The sequence below is a fragment of the Pan troglodytes genome, chromosome 18 (assembly GCF_028858775.2).
Source record: "Pan troglodytes isolate AG18354 chromosome 18, NHGRI_mPanTro3-v2.0_pri, whole genome shotgun sequence".
NCBI classification, from domain to species: Eukaryota; Metazoa; Chordata; class Mammalia; order Primates; family Hominidae; genus Pan; species Pan troglodytes.
This window is the reverse complement of record NC_072416.2, coordinates 83,947,106-83,968,243: the sequence shown is the minus strand read 5'-3', so window position 1 is coordinate 83,968,243 and position 21,138 is coordinate 83,947,106. Positions and strand designations below refer to the sequence as shown.

Below are 21,138 nucleotides of genomic sequence, written 5' to 3'. Positions count from 1 at the left end.
GAAGACTCCGCCCGCACCCGGCCGCACGGAGGTCACCGTGGAGCGGAAAAGGGTAGCGCTGCGAACGTCGTAAAATGCCGGGCCGGGCTGCTTTCCGGCAGGCGTTGGAGAGGCCGCTTTCCGGCGGCGCCGGGCGAGAAGCGCGACTGGAGTCTGGGGCTGCGGCTTCCCAGAGGCGCGAGTCGCTTTTCCAGGAGCCGAGGCCCAAACGGGGCCGGGCCTGAGGGGTCCCCCGCCAGCCCGCGGCCGCGCCATCAATCGCCGCCGCCTCGTCCCGCTTCTCGGCTGAGGCGCCGCGCGGCCAGGCAGCGGGTCCAGGCCTCAGCCGCGCGCCCAGGGGCCTCCGGGGCCCTCCCGGGTCAGCATGCCCGGGGTGAAGCTGACCACCCAGGCCTACTGCAAGATGGTGCTGCACGGCGCCAAGTACCCGCACTGCGCCGTCAACGGGCTCCTGGTGGCCGAGAAGCAGAAGCCGCGTAAGGAGCACCTCCCCCTGGGCGGCCCGGGCGCCCACCACACCCTCTTCGTGGACTGCATCCCCCTCTTCCACGGCACCCTGGCCCTAGCCCCCATGCTGGAGGTGGCCCTCACCCTGGTAAGCGCGGAAAGGGCCCCTTCCCCTTGCAGGCAGCCTGGCCTCCCCTCAGTCAGCAGAGAGGAAGCTGGCCCAGCGCTCGCCCTCCAACAGGCTCCTAGGACCCGCTCCCTAGGGTTGCCGTGGCCAGGAATGGGGTGATCCACGATGGCGCTTGGGTCTTGGCGCTCAATAAATAGCATCCCGTAGTAGCAGCGACTTTAACTGTCGTGGATGCTTTTAGAGGCACTTTAAGGCGACGAGTTATACGTTAGTTTCCTGAAATCCGTAGCCTTTGTAGAAACAAGTCATCGTTCACTTGGTGGGGATTCGACAGAGTTTCCCTTGAGGATTTCGAGTTGCAGGAAGTGTTCACGTTGTTGGGACATTAATCGCTAGCATTTGGTTCTTCGCACCTTCGCAGAGCCGATTCCTTATCTGGCAAAGTGTAAATGCTTCTTTGGCTGTCGGTGCTCGGGCACCCCGGAGCTCAGACACTTGTAGAAAGGTAGTTGCATGGTCAGATCTGTGTGATGCATCTTAGGCCTGGCTCCCCTTGATTGAATGTGCCTGAGCTTTGTGTAAAGAGAATTTGTTCCCGTTAATGGTTAACAACTTATCTAGAATCCTTCCATGGCTTTTAAAAGCTAAAGAATTTCTGTGGGGCAGGGCGCGGTGGCTGACCCCTGTAATCCTAGCACTTTGGGAGGCCGAGGCAGGCGGATCACCTGAGGTCAGAAGTTTGAGACCAGCCTGACCAACATGGTGAAACCCCTTCTCTACTAAAAATACAAAACTTAGCCGGGCGTGGTGGCGGGCGCCTGTAATCCCAGCCACTCGGGAGGCTGAGGCAAGAGAATCGCTTGAACCCAGGAGGCAGAGGTTGCAGTGAGCCGAGATCACGCCACTGCACTCCAGCCTGGGTGACAGAGCAAGACTCCGTCTCAAAAAAAAAAAAAAAAAAAAAGAATTTCTGTGACATTAAACAGCAGGGGCAGACGATCTGTCCAACACGCTTTTATGTTTTTGTTTGCAATGACAGCTTTATTGAAGTACAGTGGGAAAAAAGATGTAGCATGCAGGTAGACTAGTTGGTAATTGAATTTTAGGCAGTAGCTTTTCAGTTACGGTGATCAATGAAGGGAAAAAGACCATCTATAAATTCCATCGAGTTGTTAAAACCTGAAGGAAAAGTAAACTGTAGCTTCAGACCTGCATACCTGAGCTGAGGTGCTGTTTGTTTTTCATTTAAGAATAAACTGTGATCCTAAAAAATAGTAGCTAATTGATGTAAGAAGTAGCTAAGCTTGAGAAGGTGTAAGTAGAATTTCTTTATCTGTGTCCCTCCTCCACCAAGTAAAACGAAGCCATTTCATAATCTACCATTTATAACTTACCTAATTATGACACCCAAGTCAGTTCTGGGCAAGCAAGAAGTATCTCTGGGCAAAGAGTCCTGGCGTAAGGTTCCTGGGCACATCTTTGAGTGCCTGTTAAAGTTAAACTTCATATCATTTCCGGGTAGGATTCAGATTATTATAATACTTAGATGATATTTATAAAACTAAGTATTTTAGCTCTTGAAGATATGTGCTGTCATTACCGAAACTCCACTGGGGAGTGTGTGTGTGTGTTTTATTCCAGGTCTTTCCAACCATCTTTTTGTTTTTTTGAGATGGAGTTTCGCTCTTGTCACCCAGCCTGGAGTGCAATGGCACGATCTCGGCTCACTGCAACTTCCACCTCCCAGATTCAGGTGATTCTTCTGCTTCAGCCTCCCAGGTAGCTGGGATTTCAGGCGCCCACCACCACACCCAGCTAATTTTTGTATTTTTAGTAGAGATGGGGTTTCACTGTGTTGACCAGGCTGGTCTTGAACTCCTTACCTCAAGTAATACGGCCACCTCCGCATCCCAAAGTGCTGGGATTCCAGGCATGAGCCACTGCGCTCAGCCTTTCCAACCATCTTAATTGTTCTGTTGTCAAGAGAATTATTGGATCTGTGAAATGCATTGACTTGCAGGGAGCTAGATTCATCAGTAGCATTTATGCGGGATTATTCACTTTTCTAATAAATGTTTTTGAGTATCTGCTTTGTGCCAGGCCCGTGCTGAGGAGGGATATGGCTGTGGATGAAACACAGTACCTGCTTAGCACTTGAAGGTGCAGCAAGCCAGCAAGCACAGCACCTAAACCTCACAGGCGGAGCTTAGTAAAAAAGTGGCAAGGGATTCGAGAGAAGTCAGCCAGCCTAGGCTTGGGCAATCAGGGCAGTCAGGTTGCCCAGAGAAAGGGACATGCAGGCAGCGGGCCAGCCTTTGACCCTCAGGAGGTGGGGGATGGAGGGAGAACATTCAAGGGACCAGCATGTGCAAAGAGCAGGAGAAAATAGTGGGCGGGAGAGGAGAGCGAGTGGGGGAGTTTGGAGAGAGCAATAGGATGGAGTGTAAAGGGGCAGCGGGCAGAGAGAGTTGAGTGGTGGACAGATTGCTTTGTAGTGACCTTGTAGATCATGCAGAGGCATTTGGGCACCATCCTGAGGACAGAGGGAAGCCACTGGAGGAGAGTTGCGTGATCAGATCAGTGCCTTCGAGTGACGGCCCCAGCCTGCAGCAGAGAGGATGCTGGAGACAGGAGTACACCCAAGACTAGAGGCAGGGAGGTGGCAAAACTGAGTGCAGCATGGGTACGGAGAAGGGGACAGAAGAGAGAGCAGGTGGGAGAATCCACAGGTCTTGGTGACTAATCGTGCATGGACCTAGGGGGAAAGGAAGTAAGGGTGATACCTAGGTTCCTGGCTTGTGCGCTGGGACGATGGTGCAGTGGTGCCATTTGTTGAGGGAAGAGGCAGAGAAACAGGTCTGGAGGGGAGGTGATTACTTCTGTTTGGGGTATGTTAAGTTTGAGATGTTCAAATGAAGAAGTCCTAGGTTGAAAGGTGAAGAATGGGTCTGAGTACAGAGACCAGAGATGGATGTAGATTGAGAACCAGTGGTGTGCCGGTGACTTCTGAAGCCATGAGAGCAGGTCTTAGCACTTGAGGACTGCGTAGGGAAAAGCTCCCCAACCGCGTGTGTCCTCTGCTCTCACCGCCAACAGTCAACACAGAAGAAGACTTGTGTGACCAGATGTATAGGAGTTTCCCCACACACCAAGCAGCGGCCACCAGCTAGGTGTCTCCGCATTCTGTTCTGACCCTGCCTACCTGGAGATAGTGTCAGAGCCCACGGGTTGAGGGCTCAGCAGCAAGTCCAGGCTCTGGAACCTCTGACCCACCAGCTTCAAGGTGGGGTTTCCATGGCTTCCTGTTTGGATTTGATTAATTTGCTGGAGCAACTCACAGAGCTCAGGGAAACCCTTATGTTTATGGGTTTATTATACAGGACACTGCAAAGGATACAGATGAAGAGACACATAGGGCGAGGTATGGGAAAGGGGCATGGAAGCTCCCCGTCCTCTTGGGTTTTTATGGGAGCTTCATGACATCAGCATTCCTTCCCCTGGGGTCTAAGGGGGACCCTCTCCTGGAGGGTCTTAAGACCCACCATCAGCAAGGCGGAGAGGGAACAGTGGAGTGGAAGGAGGGCAGGAGAAGGTGGGGTCCTAGCGCCCCTGAGGCTCACGCATCTGGCATTCTATCAAAAGACTAACCAGGGCCGTGAGGAGCCAGGAACGGGGAGGAAAACCAGTGTCTCTCATCACACCCCAGGAACGTGGCGTGGGGACACTCTGGCTTTTATGGGTTGAGTGGAGGAGGAGTCACAAAGCAACTGAGGACCAGCCCAGGAGTGGGAGAAGAAGGTGTGGTGGCTGCTGGCCATGTAAAATCCTGTCAGAAACTTCTAGGAGCTTCTTGAAGACAAACTTGAACCTCATTTGGAATGTCAGATGTTGCTTATTCTTCTCATTCTTAAGTAACCTTGACAGAGTTAAACACTTCTGTTCCGACTATGGGATGTGAATGCAGTACTTGACAGAGTTAAACACTTCTGTTCCGACTATGGGATATGAATGCAGTACTTGACAGAGTTAAACCCAGGAACTATAAACAACTGCATTCAAGTCACCTGTACATGAATTTTCCACGGGGGAGCAGGGCTGCCTCCCAAACCACTTACCAGGGAGGAAAGATGGCCAGAGGGGACGGTGACTGCCTGCTACTTGAGCGTGAGAGAGCACCGGGCACCGCAGGAGCCCACTCTGACCTTGCTCCCGCGCCTCATTCCTAGTTACACTCTGCACTGTAGACACCCAGCCTCCAGCACCTCCCCCCACCACATGAGTCCCCATCCAGCAAGTAAGGGCCACACTTGACTCCCTGCAGTAACTACTCTTCAGCAGTGAAAACAAGCAACAAGTTTTGCCAGGCAATAGTTATTTATACTGACTTTTCCGAGATGGAGTCTCACTCTGTCACCCAGGCTGGAGTGCAGTGGAGCGATGTCGGCTCGCTGCAACCTCGGCCTCTCAGGTTCAAGCGATTCTCCCGCCTCAGCCTCCCAAGTAGCTGGTACTACCAGCGCACACCGCCACGCGTGGCTGATTTCTTTTTTATTTTAGTAGACAAGGTTTCACCGTGTCACCCAGGCGGGTCTCGATCTCCTGAGCTCAGGCACTCCGCTCGCCTCGCCCTCCCAAAGTGCTAGGATTACAGACGTGAGTCAGCGCACTCAGCCCTGACTTTTCTCATATTCACAAAAACTCATTCCCTGAGCAGTGGGCAAATATGAAAAAGACAGCAATCCAGTGCCCATGAAATAACTTTCAGAGGAAAGTTACAGGGGAAAATTTGCAGCTGGAGTCCATCCACAAATTTTGTACTTCAGTTAAGCTATTAAATTTATATTATTCACTTTTTGACTTAGTGACTTTCTAACCTGAAGGCAATGAAAACTCTCAGTGTTTAGAGCCATAGTTTATGAGGTTATCAGCCATAGAAGATGCAATTTTCACAAAGCATCTAAATCCATGCAGCTGTGTAAATGAGGCCTTATTCTCATGGCTCTGTTCCATTCAGAGAGCTTCCTATTGGAATTGTTTTTGATAAAGGGGAAAGACCATAGACTGTCTATCAAAGGACAACATTAGATTCCTTTGAAAGGCTTTTCATTATTTTCCATTAAAAAAAATCCTTGCATTTGTGCATGCTTTTTGCATGCTTTTTGTTTTTTTTTAAGTACTTACGCCTATTAACTTATTTATCCTTATAACCCTTTGACGTAGGTAGTGAAGGAATTATTTCTAATAGCAGAAACCCATAAAATGTTAGTATGAAAATTAGCTTGAACCTGTTTCTCTAATCCCTTTTTGCCCTTTTCCGCTTGTTGATTTCTAGTGCGGTGGAGTAGCTTTCTGTTACATTCTGCTCAGATGACTTGCTTGCTTGCTCATTGGCCTCATCACCATGATTTCAGGCTAGAATTCTTGCTGTGGCCTCCATGTGGGCCTGTCCTCTGCTCCTCTGCACAGCGGCTGCCCTGGAGCTCTCCCATGCCCCTACTCCCTCCTGCCCTTTGTTCATCTCCAGAACATTCACGTGCCACCTTGGGGATGGGGAGAGGGATGCTGTGGTTCCCTCTTTGAGTTCTTCCCCCTGAACTTCACCCTCTATCTCGGTCCCATTGACCTCCCAAGCTCTTCTTTCATGGTTCCCGCTCCTTCTCATTCCATAGAAAGATCAGCAGCTGACTTGAGAAGGAACTTTCCTTCTCAGTGAAAATAACAGTTCCTCTACTTCTGAACTCCAAGGCCTACTTTTTGCTGCAGATAGGAAGGCTCAGCAGGTTACCCTCATCTTGTTGGTAAGTGGCAAGTTGCGGTCCCTGCCTCGCCTTCTTTACGGTTATTGTACAGTCACAAGGGGCGTGGGGGGATAGTGCAGATTTTAGCAAGGCTGCTGTGAGAAGCTACTGCCTCTGTGCAAAGAGTCTAGTTGGGAATGAAAGGGGTGGCCCTAGCCCTTTTAATAGTTCTCTTCCATGTCTGGAACAGAAGCAGCCAAAAAGGACATTGAGCAGAGGGTGGTAGACTCCTGCCAAGGTGAAAATGTCCTTTCTCTCTTAAAAGTAAATGAAATTGCATGAGTAAGTGCAGAATGTGGAAGGTGTCTATATCAGAGTCAGTTTGACTACATTGACAGCAGTCTCCACAGAGTTTTCTCCTGAACTTTTATTTTCATCTTGATTTTTCACAAGATGCACATCAGGGTGTGGGGTGTCGTGCAGCGAAGCAGGGACATGGAAATGGATTCATTGGGAACAGAGGTTGAGTGGCTTCTCAGCTGTGCCTTGTCTTGCCTCACTTCGGAGGAAGCTAGTTGCCTTGACTCGTAGCTGCCACTTAGATCCACCGCAGCTTTTCATGCAGGAGCCATTTGGGCTGAGGGCAGGATCCTGCAGCCACTGGAGACCTGGCTGCCACACCCACACCCACACCACCAGCAAGCCCCATCCTCTTCCCCCAGCCCATTCCACTCCAGGGCACTCTCACCTGATGCCTAGTTCCAGATTCCGGACTGTCACAGGAAACTACCCTTATTAGAACTCATCCACCCTGCCGCTGTGAGTGCTGAGGCTTGGCCGAGTCTCCGTTCCTCCCTTCGAGTTCTCCATTCCTCGGTTGGTGAACGGGCTGTGTGCACCCATCATAGCCATCCATACAGCTAACTTGGTTATTCTCATGTGTGTCATTCAAAAGTTCTAAATTCTAAAGCGAGGCCAGAGCTTTTGTGACCTGGTTCGCTTTAAGGGCAACCTCTTCAAAGAGGTTCTACTTAAAGTTCCAGGTCATGACATTTTTCTGCTGGAATTTGGTTGGGCCCTTGGAGTTCTCATACAGGAATTTGTCCCTCAGCAGGCAAAATGTAAGTTGAGATATACATGTGTTTGTCATAGGAATCATCTTTTGTACCAGGTGGTTTCTGTGCTCTGAGAGCGGGTACAAGGTGATACCATATGTGTTTACTGGGCTATGAGTCCTAACCAGGTGGCTTCAGCCCAGGAAAGAGATGGAGTAGCCAACTGAGACTGCTGCTGGGGGTCTTCAGGAAGTTGCCTGTAGCTAAGTGAAAAATATGTCCTATGCTTTTTCCTAGAAAATGTTGTATGGTATGGTCAGCTGAGTAATAACCCCCCCAAATATGTCCACATCCTAATCCCCAGGCCTTATGTAGCAAAAGGGATTTGTAGATGTGATTAAGTTAAGGGCTTGAGGGTGGAGAGAATATCCTGAATTACCTGGGTGTGCCTCATGTAATCACAAAGACCTTTGTAAAGGGGAGGGAGGCAGGAAGGTCAGAGTGAGAGGAAGAGATGGATGATGGAAGCAGAGGTCAGAGTGATGTGGCCATGAGCCAAGGAATGCGGGCAGCCTCTAGGTGCTGGAAAAGGCAAGGAAAAGGATTCTCCCCTAGAGCATCCTGAAGAAGCACAGCTCTGCTGACCCATTATAGACAAAATATAGATAAAAAATTTTGGCTGGCATCATCCTCAGCAAACTAACACAGCAACAGAAAACCAAACACCGCATGTTGTCGTAAGTGGGAGTTGAACAGTGAGAACACATGGACACAGGGAGGGGAACATCACACACCAGCGCCTGTCAGAGCAGGGGAGCGAGGGGAGGGAGAGCATCAGGACAAATAGCTAATGCATGCGGGGCTTAAAACCTAGGTGACGGGTTGGTAGGTGCAGCAAACCAGCATGGCACATGGATACCTATGTAACTAACCTGCATATTCTGCACATGTATCCCAGAACTTAAATAAAAATTAAAAAATAAAACATGCACTTTAATCAAATATGGTTTATTTCAGAAATGGAAGAAATTAGGGAATTTGAAGTTAGAAAATCCAAAAACTGTATGCATTAAAAATTCTAAGAAAAAAAATCATATGATAATCTCTATGGATGGTGAAAAATCCTTCAATAAAATTTATTTCTTGCCTTAAAAAAAAAAAATTGGGCATGGTGGCTTGTGCCTGTAATCTCAGCACTTTGGGAGGCCAAGGCAGGAGGATTGCTTGAACCCAGGAGTCCAAGATCAGCCCGGGCAACATGATGAAACCTTTGTCTCTACAAAAAATTTAAAAATTAGCCAGACAGGATGGCGCACACCTGTAGTCCCAGCTACTCAGGAGGCTGAGGTGGGAGGATCACTTGAGCCCAGGAGTTCAAGGCTGCAGTGAACTGTGATCTCACCACTGCTCTCCAGCCCGGACAACGGAGCAAGACTCTCAAAAAAAAAAAAGTGTTGTTTTAAGCCACTAAGTATGTGTAACTTGTCACAAGGGCAATAGGAAACTAAGACAGTGGCCAATCCGACTATGAAAATAAGGGCAGGCTACGCTGGAGAGCAGGGATAGGGACACCCGGGGGGCAGAGACGTGGGTCACCTTAGGGGAGGACACACTCAGGAGGCCGGCCCATGATGGCACATGAAGGCTGGGAGCACGGTGCTCAAGGATCAGCTCATCAGGGAACTTGACCAAATTTAGAGCAAGGCCCTTTGATAGTGTATAGAGATGTTTGTTCTAAGCAGCAATAGAAAGCTTCTGGAATCTGTTCCATTAAGAGGTGATAGAAACAAAATATGAGTCGTTTTGGAGTTGTTTTCAGCAAAGTCACAATGATAGCACCATTATAGATATTTTACAGACATAATCCTGATCTTTTGGGTGGATGACCAGAATGTCTAGTTGGTTCACTGAGCCCTGGTTTTGACCCAATATGGTAATTCGTGAACTCTTAGGAGGCCAGAAATATCCTAATCCTGTGCAAGCCAGGGACCCCTGGACTGTAACCGTCTTGTCTGCTTTTGGTCGTGAAGGAGACTCAGAGGCCCAAACCAGAATTTAGGAAAAAGAGCAATAGGATTGTGTTTAAAAAACACACACATCCATTTTTAACCAGTTTATTCCCTACAAAAAAAAAAAATCAAGGTACCAATTTTTGTTTCCTCTTGTGCAGACTGAGAATAGACTTTATTACAGTGTATTCAAATTCCATTATGCCAAAACAGGATGAGCTTTTGTTGTTTTCAATAATGGCCTTAGACCTGCAGGAAGCTGCATCTGGTGAGAAACATGGTACCATAAAAGAAACCCAAAAACTTCGAAGGTCTGCCACCTTGCTCCCATTTCAAAGCACGCCGGAGAGAACTAAGGACATGTGCACCTGCCCTTCCTAACTTGGGACCTCTTTACCCTACACCCCAACTGAGGGGTATTTCATGATGCGGTGCTTAGAATGCTGAGATGGAGTATTAAAGACTTTTTTTTTTTTTTTTTTGAGACGGAGATGGAGTTTCACTCTTGTCACCCAGGCTGGAGTGCAGTGGCATGATCTTGGCTCACTGCAACCTCCCCCTCTGGGGTTCAAGTGATTCTCCTGCCTCAGCCTCCCGAGTAGCTGGGATGACAAGCGCCCACCACCACGCCCAGCTAATTTTTGTATTTTTAGTAGAGATGGGGTTTCTCCATATTGGCCAGGCTTGTCTCGAACTCTTGACCTCAGGTGATCCGCCCACCTCAGCCTCCCAAAGTGCTGGGATTACAGGCGTGAGCCATTGCGCTTGGCCTAAAAGACTTGTTTTGAAAGAGACTGAGATTCCCTTCTGGCTCTGTTTCTATCTGGTTCTGCAAACTTAGAACCTCTCTAAGCTTTGTTTCCTTAACTATGAAGGATAATGATTTAAATAATTTTAAGCATTTCTAAAGCCCCAGTTCTTTTTATTATAAGAGAAGGTAGGTGAAGGTCATCTTCCCTCCGACTCTCTGCAGCACTGTACCAATCCAGTACCTGTAGGCAAAGGGTCTTCTCGCTGGGACTGAGGAAGATAGTCATTCCTTATGTTCAAAGTCCTGCCCTTCCTGACCATTTTTTCCTGAGTCCCACCCTTTCTTCTGGGGTGTAGGGTATGAGGATTAAGATTCTGTCATGTCTTGTCCCAGCATGTGGGGGTGAGATCTGTGGTTTTTACGACTTGATATTTAAGGGAGAATCATTCATCTTTTCCCAATTTTTGTTCGTCTTTCAGATTGATTCATGGTGCAAAGATCATAGCTACGTGATTGCTGGTTATTATCAAGCTAATGAGCGAGTAAAGGATGCCAGGTACGTGGATGCAGAACCCTCTGTGGGCGAGGAAGTGAGCACGTGTTGGGCAGACCCCGTCTCTCGTGTGCTTTTCTACCAGATACGAAACCTGTGAGACCCACACCCCTTCCCTCTGTGCTTATTTATAGTATTTGAGGCAAACTGTGGTGTGGATAATTCCAAACAACAGAAATTCCAAACATTTCTGTTAACTTTGGGGTTCTGTTTTGTGTCTTCTTTATTTTGCATGAAGGGAATTCATACAATGAAAGCGACAGTTGGCTTCCGATTTCTGTCCCTGCTCAGCTCTGCCTTGCTTCCCCTTCCCAGACTAGGGGTGGTGTTGGGCAGAGCACTGGGAAGGAATGTTGCTCTATTTGCCGGTAAATAGACCAGCCTGTAGGTTTGGGGTCAGTACTCTGATGAAAATGTGGTATTTGCTGCCCCGTTTATACTGGCTCCTTCTTTCTTTTCCTTTTATCCAGATCCTTCCCCAACTGGGGCTCTCGCTAATAACAAAGCTGAGAATTTTTCTATATGTCTGCGACATCTTGGTCCCAACAGAAAAACAGATGACACACTCAGGTGGTGATAATCTGAGGAGGGCTTAATAAGCAGGCTGTTCACAAGGCCTGGGCCATAGATAACGCACAGGGGGTCGTGCAGTAAACAAGGCTGGCGACAACAGCCCAAAGTGTGGGGAGGAAGGAGCTGGGTAAACAAGTCCACCTTGAGAAGAGCAGTGCCCTTGGGCAGGTGGCCACAGCCAGCCTGACGTGGCCTCCCATTAGGGGAGAGGTGGCCCAGAGCAGTCAGTACATGATGTCCCCCTTCCGTTTTCCTTTGGCTGAACAGAGCCAGAAGCCAGATGGGCAGCTGGAAAGTCCACGCCGTATATAACAGGGGCATGCGTCAGGCTTCCCTGACATGGCTTCCTCATGTTGTCAGATAGAGCCGACCCTCCAGTGTCCGGGGAGATGGGGGTGCAGTGAAGGGCCCTGCCGTTGGGTCCACTTGCTCAGCACAGATGAGAAGGTGAGCTCAAGCACTTTGGAAATAGTACAGTAAGCTGGTGACAGCATTGCTATCACTGATGAGGCACCAGTGTTTCTGATGAGAAACATGGTATCCTAAAAGAAACCCAAATTTAGAAACATAATTATCTTACCCTTGGAGGGCTGGGTCCAGGCTGGGTCCAGGGCTGGGTCCATCTGCCTGAGGGAGGCAGATGTCCTAGGAGATGCTGCACTCAATGTCAGTCCGCTGAAGCGTCTGCCAAGGCGGTGGGCAGTGCGTGGAATCCCCGTGCACGTTGGCTCTTCTGCTGCTTCCTCTGAGCCCACGAGCAGCACTGGCCTCTCCGCCTTCAGCGCATCTCTTCTGACTCTCACTGGGATGTCCTCTGTTTGATATCGCCTGCCTCCCTTTGTTGATGAATCAGTGCCTCCCCTCTCAGTGCCTTCACTGAGCGAGAGCCTACCCACGGGGCCACATCCGTCTTAGTCTTTGTTACATGAAAGACTAGGCGTGGGCTGAGGAAAGCGCAGCCCTCTGGCCCTTGCCCTCACGTGGCTGAGTTGAACATGAAGGACAGTGCAAACACAGGCTGTGGTGCAGGACAGCGGCCCCTGCAGGGGGCTTGGTGGCAGGGGCCGGGAGACTTAGACCTGGTAGAATGATCCCAGAAGTCCAGGGCATGGTGTCCTGTAAACCAGGCCCTCGAGAGTGAGCAAGGCCTTGTCAAGTGCAGACGTGGAGACCAGGAGGTCAGCATTCCTGGTTGGGGGACAGCAGACACAGGTGAGGACGTGGCAAGGACTGGGGCCGTGCCCACATGGAGATGCTAGGAAGTGAGGCTGCACAGGTAGGTTGGGCCACACCTGAGGGCTCCTCCGTGCTCAGAAGCATTTTGAACTTCACCTTGCAAGCAGTGGGGAGCACCCTTGGCAGGAAGGTGTTCCTGGACCAAGCAGTGTCTGCCGTGGCTGTCCCTGCAGAAGGGAGAGGAGACTGGGCAAGTGGGAATGGCACCAGGTTGTCAGATGAGTGCAGGGGCCTCCCTTTCCTTAATCCCCCACCTGCAAATCCATGCCTGATGTGGTCGCCCCACATGGACCTGCGCAGGCTCTCCTATGCTCCTCTCTGCACATGCCTCATCTGGCTCACAGCTCTCACGTTCTTACTTCTGTGCTGACCTCGTTACAGCCCAGCCTGGAATTATCCTACTCAGACACAGTTTTCCTGCTCTCCATACCTTCCTTCTAGAATGTCCTCCCTATCCTCACCTAGTCCACGTCCTTCTGCGTCCTCCAGGAGGTTTTGCAGTCCTTCATTAATACTGACTTTTAAATGCATCCGGAGCAGCCATTTGTCAGATGTGTAGAGAGGATAAACCTTAGCTAGGAGTCTGCCACCCTGGAATAGGGAATCCACCTCCCCCTCCCCCACTGTGCCCAGTTGTTTGAGGAGGACATCTCAGGTAGGTAATGCCGTGCTATCCCTGGGCTCTATTGGGGTCATTTTATTTCATCCTCACAGCAATGCACAAGTGAAGAAACCAGCCAGAGAAGGTGGCTACTCAGAGGCCACACAGCTTGGGAGCTCAGGAGCTAGGATCCTGCCAACTTCTGACTTAAGTATGGTTTTGCTTCTGCCTGGAAAACCTTCCCCTCTCTTGAGCGAGACCTAGCTGAAAATTTGCTCTTCTTATTCTAGAAATATTGCCTGATTCACAGTGTCTTGCAGCATGATTTGGAGCCAAGTAGACCTGGATTCAAATTCTAGGTGACTTACTGATTAACCTCCTTGGGCCTCTGTGGCCCTGTCTGTAAAATGGAGCTGAGCTCATGCCTCAGAGAGTAGTCATGAGGACAGAATGAAATTGCGCAGCGTGTTTGTCCTTGTGCTTGGTTTACAGTAGTGGCTGGTGCTGTTACTAGTGCTGTGATGACTGTTTCTATTACTGTTCTAACGTAGTGTTTATAACTTTTATGAATTTCCTAAACTTTAGGTCATTCCATCAAGTTTTATTATATGATTCATTGTTGGCCAGTGTTTTGCTTCATAGTTAGCATTTGATATGAGTAGGTTTCGGTGCCCAGCAGAGAGCCCTGGCCTGAGGCAGACACTCAGGAGGAAGCTGTTAGATACACAGTGTAAGATGGCACTTACACGCTGGCCCGACATGGTGCTATTGGGAGGGTGAGCAGAGTGGTCTGCCTTCAGGGTGCCTGCAGTTTCGGTTGGCAGCTGGCTCTTCCTAGGAGCAGGGAGTTCCTGACTAGCAGGAACCACAGCGTGGCAGTCTTCATTCAGGATCAAGTGGATCAGTATTGGAGATTCAGTGCCTAAGACAGAGAAATGCAAAGTTGGCAGCTGTTTCAAATACTTTGACAGTTCATTAACTACAAATTTTTTTTTTGGCGGGGCGGTGGCAGAGCGGGCAGAGTCTCACTCTGTCGCCCAGGCTGGAGTGCAGTGGCACGATCTCACCTCACTGCAACCTCCACCTCCCGGGTTCAAACTATTCTACTGTCTCAGGCTCCTGAGTAGCTGGAATTACAGGCACCCACCACCACACCTGGCTAATTTTTGTATTTTTAGTAGAGACGGGGTTTCACTGTGTTGGCCAGGCTGGTCTCAAACTCCTGACCTCAAGTGATCCACCCACCTTAACCTCCCAAAGTGCTGGGATTACAGGCATGAGCCACCACACCCGGCCAACTACAAATTTTTAGACTTCTTTTAAAATAATAAATTTTAGGCCAGCCATGTTGGATCACACCTGTAATCCCAGCACTTTCAGAGGCCAAGGCAGGAGGATTTCTTGAGCCAGGAGTTCAAGACCAGTCTGGACAACATAGCAAGACCTCATCTCTACAAAAAAATACAAAAATTAGCTGGACATGGTGGCCTACGCCTGTGGTCCCAGCTACAAGGGAGGCTGGGGTGGGAGATCACTTGAGCCTGGGCAGTTGGGGCTGCATTGAGGCATGATCTCGCCACTGTACTCCAGCCTGGGCAACGGAGCAAGACGCCATCTCAAAAATCAGTGAATAGAAAGACAGATGTTAAGAGTTCTTGAGCATCTACAATGGTAGTTTTTCTTTTTAATGAGTGTTTCCTTACCCTCTTCCCAATAAAAATCACCAACCAGCATGATCAGTGTTAAGTAGGAGGGTAAGGGCTTTGCAAGCTCTTCATGGCAAGCGGCCCTGCCTTTTGCTTTCCAAGTTCCTCAGCAAATGCAGGAGCAGGCAGAGGTGGGTACATGGGCAGGCCTCCTGAGGGCTCTGTACCCACTCTTCACCACTTGCCGTCAGTGCTGTGGGGACCTGGCGCCCACCGAGTCCTGGTCAGTGCAGGGAAGCAGTGCCTTCCCTCTGCGCTAGGAGCCACCATCGCACTGCTTTCTTCAGTACAATTGGCTTCTACCTGAAATCCTCCCCTTCCCTCTTAAGTCATATTTTTCTTAACACAGTCACATTTTTAAGTCATGTTTTTCTTAATACTGCAGATTTATAATCAGTACATCACTTTGTCAATTTTGAAAACGAAGATACAATAATCATATAAAATAATTTGTTTTTTAAAAACATTATTAATTTTTTTTAGCCTAATCATAAGGGAAGGATTGTAATTGTATATAGTGTGCTTTGTTAAATAACTCACAATAATCCATGTATTTTTATGGCTGTTAAAAGAAAGATGGGGCCAGGCGCGGTGGCTCACGCCTATATTCCCAGCACTTTAGGAGGCCATCGCGGGCGGATCACGAGGTCAGGAGATCGAGACCGTCCTGGCTAACACGGTGAAACCCCATCTCGACTAAAAATACAAAAAATTAGCCGGGCGTGGTGGCGGGCACCTGTAGTCCCAGCTGCTCGGGAGGCTGAGGCAGGAGAATGGCGGGAACCCGGGAGGCGGAGCTTGCGGTGAGCCAAGATCGCGCCACTGCACTCCAGCCTGGGCGACAGAGTGAGACTCCATCTCAAAAAAAGAAAAAAAAAAGAAAGATGGATGGCTTGGTCCCTGCCACAAAAAGCTGAAAGCCTTGATGGTGCAGGGCAGACAGGATGCACAGAAGGAAAGCAGCACGTGCCATGGACTCTGTGTCAGAGCCTCTTAGAAATAAATCCTCAGAACTCCAGCAGGGCAGGGGGTCTCATCCTGGGCGGTTTAGCAGGGCTTTGTGGTGAGGGTTGCATGTCTTCTGGGCACTGAAAGAGGGGAAGCAATTCAGTAAGGAGGCCTTGGTGTGGAGGGCCAGACGGGACAGTGCGAGTGAAACAAGACGGGCATGTGAGGCAGATGACATGTAGGCGGATTTCCTGACATTGAAGACACAGCATTGCCCCTGTGGCTGCACACGGTAGCTCAGTTCACCGTAATGAAGGCCTGCCTCTGCCAGCCTGAGAATAGCAGCTTTCATCTTGCAGGCAGTGGTGAGCAGTAGTCTGTGGGGCTGTGAGCACCAGGGGATGTGATGGAAGTTCTGTTTTAGGAAAATCTAGTTCAGGAGAATTTTCAGGTTACATCGGATAAGAAGAGCCTAAGCTGAGCTTCGTAGCACGTGCCTGTGGTCCCAGCTGCTTGTGAGGCTGAGCAGGAAGGATTGATTGAGACCCGGAGTTTGTGGCCATGATCATACTTGTGAATAGCCACCATGCTCCAGCCTGGGCAACGAAGCGAGATTCTGTCTCTTTTTTTTTTTGACATGGAGTCTCACTGTTGCCCAGGCTGGTGTACAGTGGCATGATCTCAGCTCACTGCCACCCCCGCCTCCCGGTTTCAAGCGATTCTCCTGCCTCAGCCTCCGGAGTAGCTGGGTCTACAGATGTGCATCACCACACCCAGCTAATTTTTATATATTTAGTGGAGACAGGGTTTCACCATGTTGGCCAGGCTGGTCTCGAACTCCTGACCTCATCAGGTGATCCACCTGCCTCGGCCTCCGAAAGTGCAGGGATTACAGGCGTGAGCCACTGCACCCAGCCGACCCTGTCTCTTTAAAAAAGAGAGCGAGCGAGCGAGTGACCCTAGAAATTATGAGGCCAGTTAGGAAGCAGTTTTAGAAGCCCCTGCCTAAGGTGAGAGACTGAAGGAAATAAATGGCAGGGAGAATGCAGGAAAGGCGGGCAGAGAAAGGACCTGTGGCCTGCAGGGTGGGGAAGAGCAGAGGGAAAGGTGGCCTCAGGTCGGAGAGGCTGGAAATGGACTGGCCTGCCTGAGGGTGGTGGGTTCCCGCTGGGAGGCTTTTGAGGGGGTAGCAGTCTTGGGGCCATCAGGCAGTGGTCAGGAGACTTCCGGAGTGCTGCTCTGCAAGGGAATGGGTTAGATGGCAGATTGCACAGAGCTGTGGTGAGGACATGGAGCAAGACTAGCGGCTTGTTAAAGAAGTTGAAGAAACAGTCGTGGAAGGGAGCAGGGAAGCTGGACAGCAGCTAGAGGGAACCAGTTCAATGCTTTTGTTTTTCCCTGAAAATAAAGACTTACACAGATTTGAAGGCAGAACTGGGGCTTGGGCACAGAAAGAATATAAATAAGGCCCCCGAGGAGAAGGCCCCTTCCTGGCATAGGATAGAAGAATAACTTTGTGTTTGGAGACATGGTGCAGGAATGGTGGAGGAGCTGCTCTATTATTAGCTCTATTAACTTAAGGTAGAAAGGTGTCATTTATCAGGGTTGGGTGGCGGCAGGGCCAGAGCCAGCAGTGGAGGCTCATGAGTGTGGAGAAGATGTGGAAAGGCTGAGGAATTGCTCAGAGGGTGATGGACTGCCAGCTGCCCTGAGGTTGCTCTTACTTGTTGCAGTGGCCAAGTTGCTTTGCTAGCGTGCAGATGGAGAAGGCGGGCCCGGGAGGCTTGGAGTTTGGCCCAGGAGCTGGCAGGTGCCCAGCAGCAGTTTCACTGCCCTCTTCAGGCGACTCTCCACTGGCTTCCTGGGAGCCTTCCGTTAGGAGATACTCTCTCAAGATCCCCGTCACCAGGGTTTTCTGGTTGGAGTGAGGCAAGGACCCGCTTTACACGGTGCGCCCCATTACCCAACAGCGTTTCCTGTCCTTGCTGGCCACACCCATCACAGTGGGGCTGTCATCAGCCACTTTAAACGGGCAAAACGTATTTACCTGTCGGGGAAAACACCAAGATCACAAAGGTGGTTTTCCCAGGGCAAGGTTCGTCCATTGCACTCCAGATGTGCTGACCCCTGCGATTTCTTCATATGTGGGGAACTGCACTCACACTCTCCCCAGCAATACAAATAAATAAGTAGGCTGGGCACAGTGGCCCATGCCAGTAAGCGCTTTGGGAGGCCAAGGCAGTAAGATTGCTTGAGGCCAGGAGTTCAAGACCAGTGTGGGCAACATAGCAATACCTCCTGTCTACCAAAAAAAAAAAAGCAAAAAAAAACACTAAAAAGTAACTGGGTATGGTGGCCTGTGCCTATAGTCCCAGCTACTCAGGAGGCAGAGGTGGGATTGCTTGAGCCTAGGAATTTGAGGTTACAGTGGGCTATGATTGCATCACTGCACTCCAGCTAGGGCAACAGAGCAAGACCCTATCTCTACCAAAAAATTAAATAATAAGTAAACCGGCGAAGCGAGCACGTGCAGCCTGTTGGCTCCGCCAGTCTTTCTGTCATTGCTTGTTAAGTCTCAGTGGTGTTGACTGTGCCTTTTGTAAACAGTGTTGAATGGCATTAACTGGAATGTGGTAGCCTGACTATTTATTTGACAGTCCAAACCAGGTTGCAGAGAAGGTGGCCTCCAGAATCGCCGAGGGCTTCAGCGACACTGCACTCATCATGGTAAGTCACTTCTGTGCAGCATGTGGGAGGCCCTTGCGCCTCCTCTCACCAACCTGGAGCTTGCTCTTCGGCGGTTTCCTTTCCGCTAACCCCTTCACTCATTTATCTGCTTGAGACCATTGCCGCCTCTTGCAGTTTTCTCCTAGCTGCAGACCAGTCGAATCCCAGGCCATGGCTTCTGTGCTCCCGCATCACTACACAAGTGGGAGTGAGGTCCCCTGCCAGCCGCAGCACCTGGGAACTTGTTAGAAATGTGAATTCCCAGGCACCCACCCCAGACCCCACTGAATCAGAAATGCGGGGGGTGGAGCCCAGCAGTCCATGTTAACACACCTTCTAGATGATTCTGATCTGAACATGCCAAGTGTGAGAAGCACAGAATTAGAACAGCCAGCACAGCCTCTAGGGGCACAGGGAAGGAAGGTGCTTGTATGTGAGCAGATGACATCGAGGGCCTTGCTGAACAGCCTTGATTCAGACAGAATCCTAGGATGAGGGAAGAAGTCACATTTGGAAGCTTCGCTTTTGTGAAAAAACAATGAAGGACTTGACGTTTTCCTGCATGACACAACAGTTTTCCTCAGGCCAGACACTCGCGCCACTCTGCATACAGGCTCTGTCGGAAGAGTCTCCGCCCCAGCCAGCGTGGGCACGGCTGCAGGGAGAGCCCCGAGGAGGCGCCTGCCGCTGCTGTTTGGCTGGCATTCTGTTCACTCTCGTGTCCTTTGCCTTGTGCTCAGGTAGACAACACCAAGTTTACGATGGACTGCGTAGCGCCTACGATCCACGTGTACGAGCACCACGAGAACAGATGGCGGTGCAGAGACCCACACCAGTGAGTGCGCCCCATGCTGCCGCGCGGGCTGGGCTCCGTCAGCGCCCGGCCACGTGAGAGCCACTCTCACCCCGCCTGTGTTTTCAGTTAGCGTTTTCTCCAGAGGCATGATACCAAGCATATTCCCCGGCTCCTGTAGGCCCCAGTGTTCCAGCGCTTCCAGGCAGTAGAGGGAACCTCAGTGGTACCCACAGGTCTTCCCACCCCAGGTGCTAGGGCACAGACACTCTTCCCAGGCCTTTGCTTTGATGTATCTGTGGCCACTCAGAAAGCTTCAGTCATCTGCCTCCAACTTTCTGAGAATTCCATGTGAAGGGCGTCCCTTCCATGTATTAACCATGTCTTCTATGCTCTGTGTACATCTTCATGCGTTTGAAATGCTCATGTTTCTCAGTACTCTGCACCGTCTCTGTTCATACCACTGTGCATGTGGCTGGCCTTCTCTCTTGATGCTGTTACAAGCCACCCGTTTTCACTGTTAGTTCCTGACTTCTTAATGTTTGACCCGTAGTGACTACTGTGAAGACTGGCCAGAGGCACAGAGGATCTCAGCCTCGCTCCTGGACAGCCGGTCCTACGAGACGCTCGTGGATTTCGATAACCACCTGGATGACATTCGGAATGACTGGACAAACCCAGAAATCAATAAAGCTGTCCTGCACTTGTGCTAGGCAGGCACCGCTGTGACTGGGCTCCGGGCCTTTCCACTACGTTGAAGAAGAAAACCTATTTTTAAATGTAAATAAAATATCTCATAGCCTGTGTGGAAAGCTGACCGTTTTAAGAAGTGGCATGTGCCTTGAAAGGGGGCAGAATGTTCAGTCGGTCGTGGTTTTAACACAGAGTCTCTAGAAGAGGTGCAGACATCCCGTCTGACTGTCCCTGTGGACTCTGTCAGTTGTATGTTGCTATAATCCTCCACATCAAAGCTCTTTCTGCTTGTGCAAGATTGTTCCTATTAAACACTTTTAACTAACCTTTTATAATCTGGAGAGAATACTTTTTAAGGCTTTTGAACTATCTTTTTAAAAAAAAAAAAAAAAAAGCCCACATCTTATACTCCAATGAGTGTGTTTGTGAGTTTTTATCCTGTTTGAATTTTGATGTCGTCCAGGCGTCCTGGGATCAGGGTAGACACGTGGAGTGCTGGTGCTGAGCTGTTTGAGAAGCTCTGTGTGGGTGTTTCTGTGGTCAGGTGGGCTGGGCTGTGAACAGCACTGCTCCACACGGTGTCGGCTCCCAGAGCCACCGCAGCTCTGCCCAGCGGGAGTGACACCACTGATGCCACAGGAGCCTTTATCGTTACGGGCAAAAGCAGACATCTCTGGTAGCACGAGCTCAGTGTGGTGCTCTTCAGCCACCCAGAAACCTCACATGCCTGCAGGGCCAGGAAAGGGAAATGATCATTTCTTTTGTATTAGGAAAAACAAGACTTAGACTTCCCGAGTTGTGCAGAGTGACGTCTGTACTTTTTATACTTAGAACATTTGGTCAAGTTTTCTAACCAAACCTTAGGAAATTGAGAGGGAAACTTTATGGTACGTTTACCTTTTTTCCTTTTTATATGAACTATTTTGTACAAAGTTCAGAGAGCGGTACCTGTCCTACTGTCTTTTCTTTGACTCCATGGAGGAATTTGTAATGATCGGTGTGACCTGAAAGGGTTTGTGATACAGCGGTCACTATTTTCTCTTAACACATAGGAAAAAAGTTCAGACATCGCTACAATAAATGTGCTTTATTTGATCCACCAAATTCTCTCTTCCCCTTTCTTCAAATACCTCTTACTCTTGATTTTTTAAACTGGCGTTCTTTCACGTGGGGAGCAC

The 21,138-nt window shown here is 49.8% G+C and overlaps 1 protein-coding gene and 1 long non-coding RNA gene across 3 annotated transcripts; one reads left to right on the top strand and one right to left on the bottom strand.

The window, feature by feature from the left end:
* Positions 1-23: 23 nt before the first annotated feature.
* On the top strand, positions 24-21,064 carry EMC8 (ER membrane protein complex subunit 8). Of its 2 annotated transcripts, XM_001153950.8 has the most exons (5): positions 81-595; positions 10,610-10,686; positions 18,405-18,474; positions 19,215-19,309; positions 19,821-21,064. In XM_001153950.8, exons 1-5 carry the CDS (start codon positions 365-367, stop codon positions 19,978-19,980), a joined length of 633 nt encoding a protein of 210 aa, XP_001153950.1. In that variant the 5' UTR covers positions 81-364; the 3' UTR covers positions 19,981-21,064. The 2 variants fall into 2 exon arrangements, with proteins under 2 accessions (XP_003315283.1, XP_001153950.1); XM_003315235.6 differs by lacking the exon at positions 19,215-19,309 and having other exon boundaries at positions 24-595.
* On the bottom strand, positions 6,725-7,286 carry LOC104002705 (uncharacterized). Its single transcript, XR_675096.5, has 2 exons — positions 7,064-7,286; positions 6,725-6,952 (listed from the first exon to the last, which is right to left on the bottom strand). It is a non-coding gene; the product is annotated as an uncharacterized LOC104002705 (long non-coding RNA).
* Positions 21,065-21,138: the final 74 nt, after the last annotated feature.

What these genes read in the sequence shown, in the direction of transcription:
- EMC8 (XM_001153950.8), top strand. Translation starts at nt 365, where the DNA reads ATGCCCGGGGTGAAGCTGACCACCCAGGCCTACTGCAAGATGGTGCTG. An exon ending in GCGACACTGCACTCATCATG is followed by an intron (nt 18,475 to 19,214) that starts GTAAGTCACTTC and finishes CCTTGTGCTCAG; the next exon opens with GTAGACAACACCAAGTTTAC. An exon ending in CGGTGCAGAGACCCACACCA is followed by an intron (nt 19,310 to 19,820) that starts GTGAGTGCGCCC and finishes TTTGACCCGTAG; the next exon opens with TGACTACTGTGAAGACTGGC.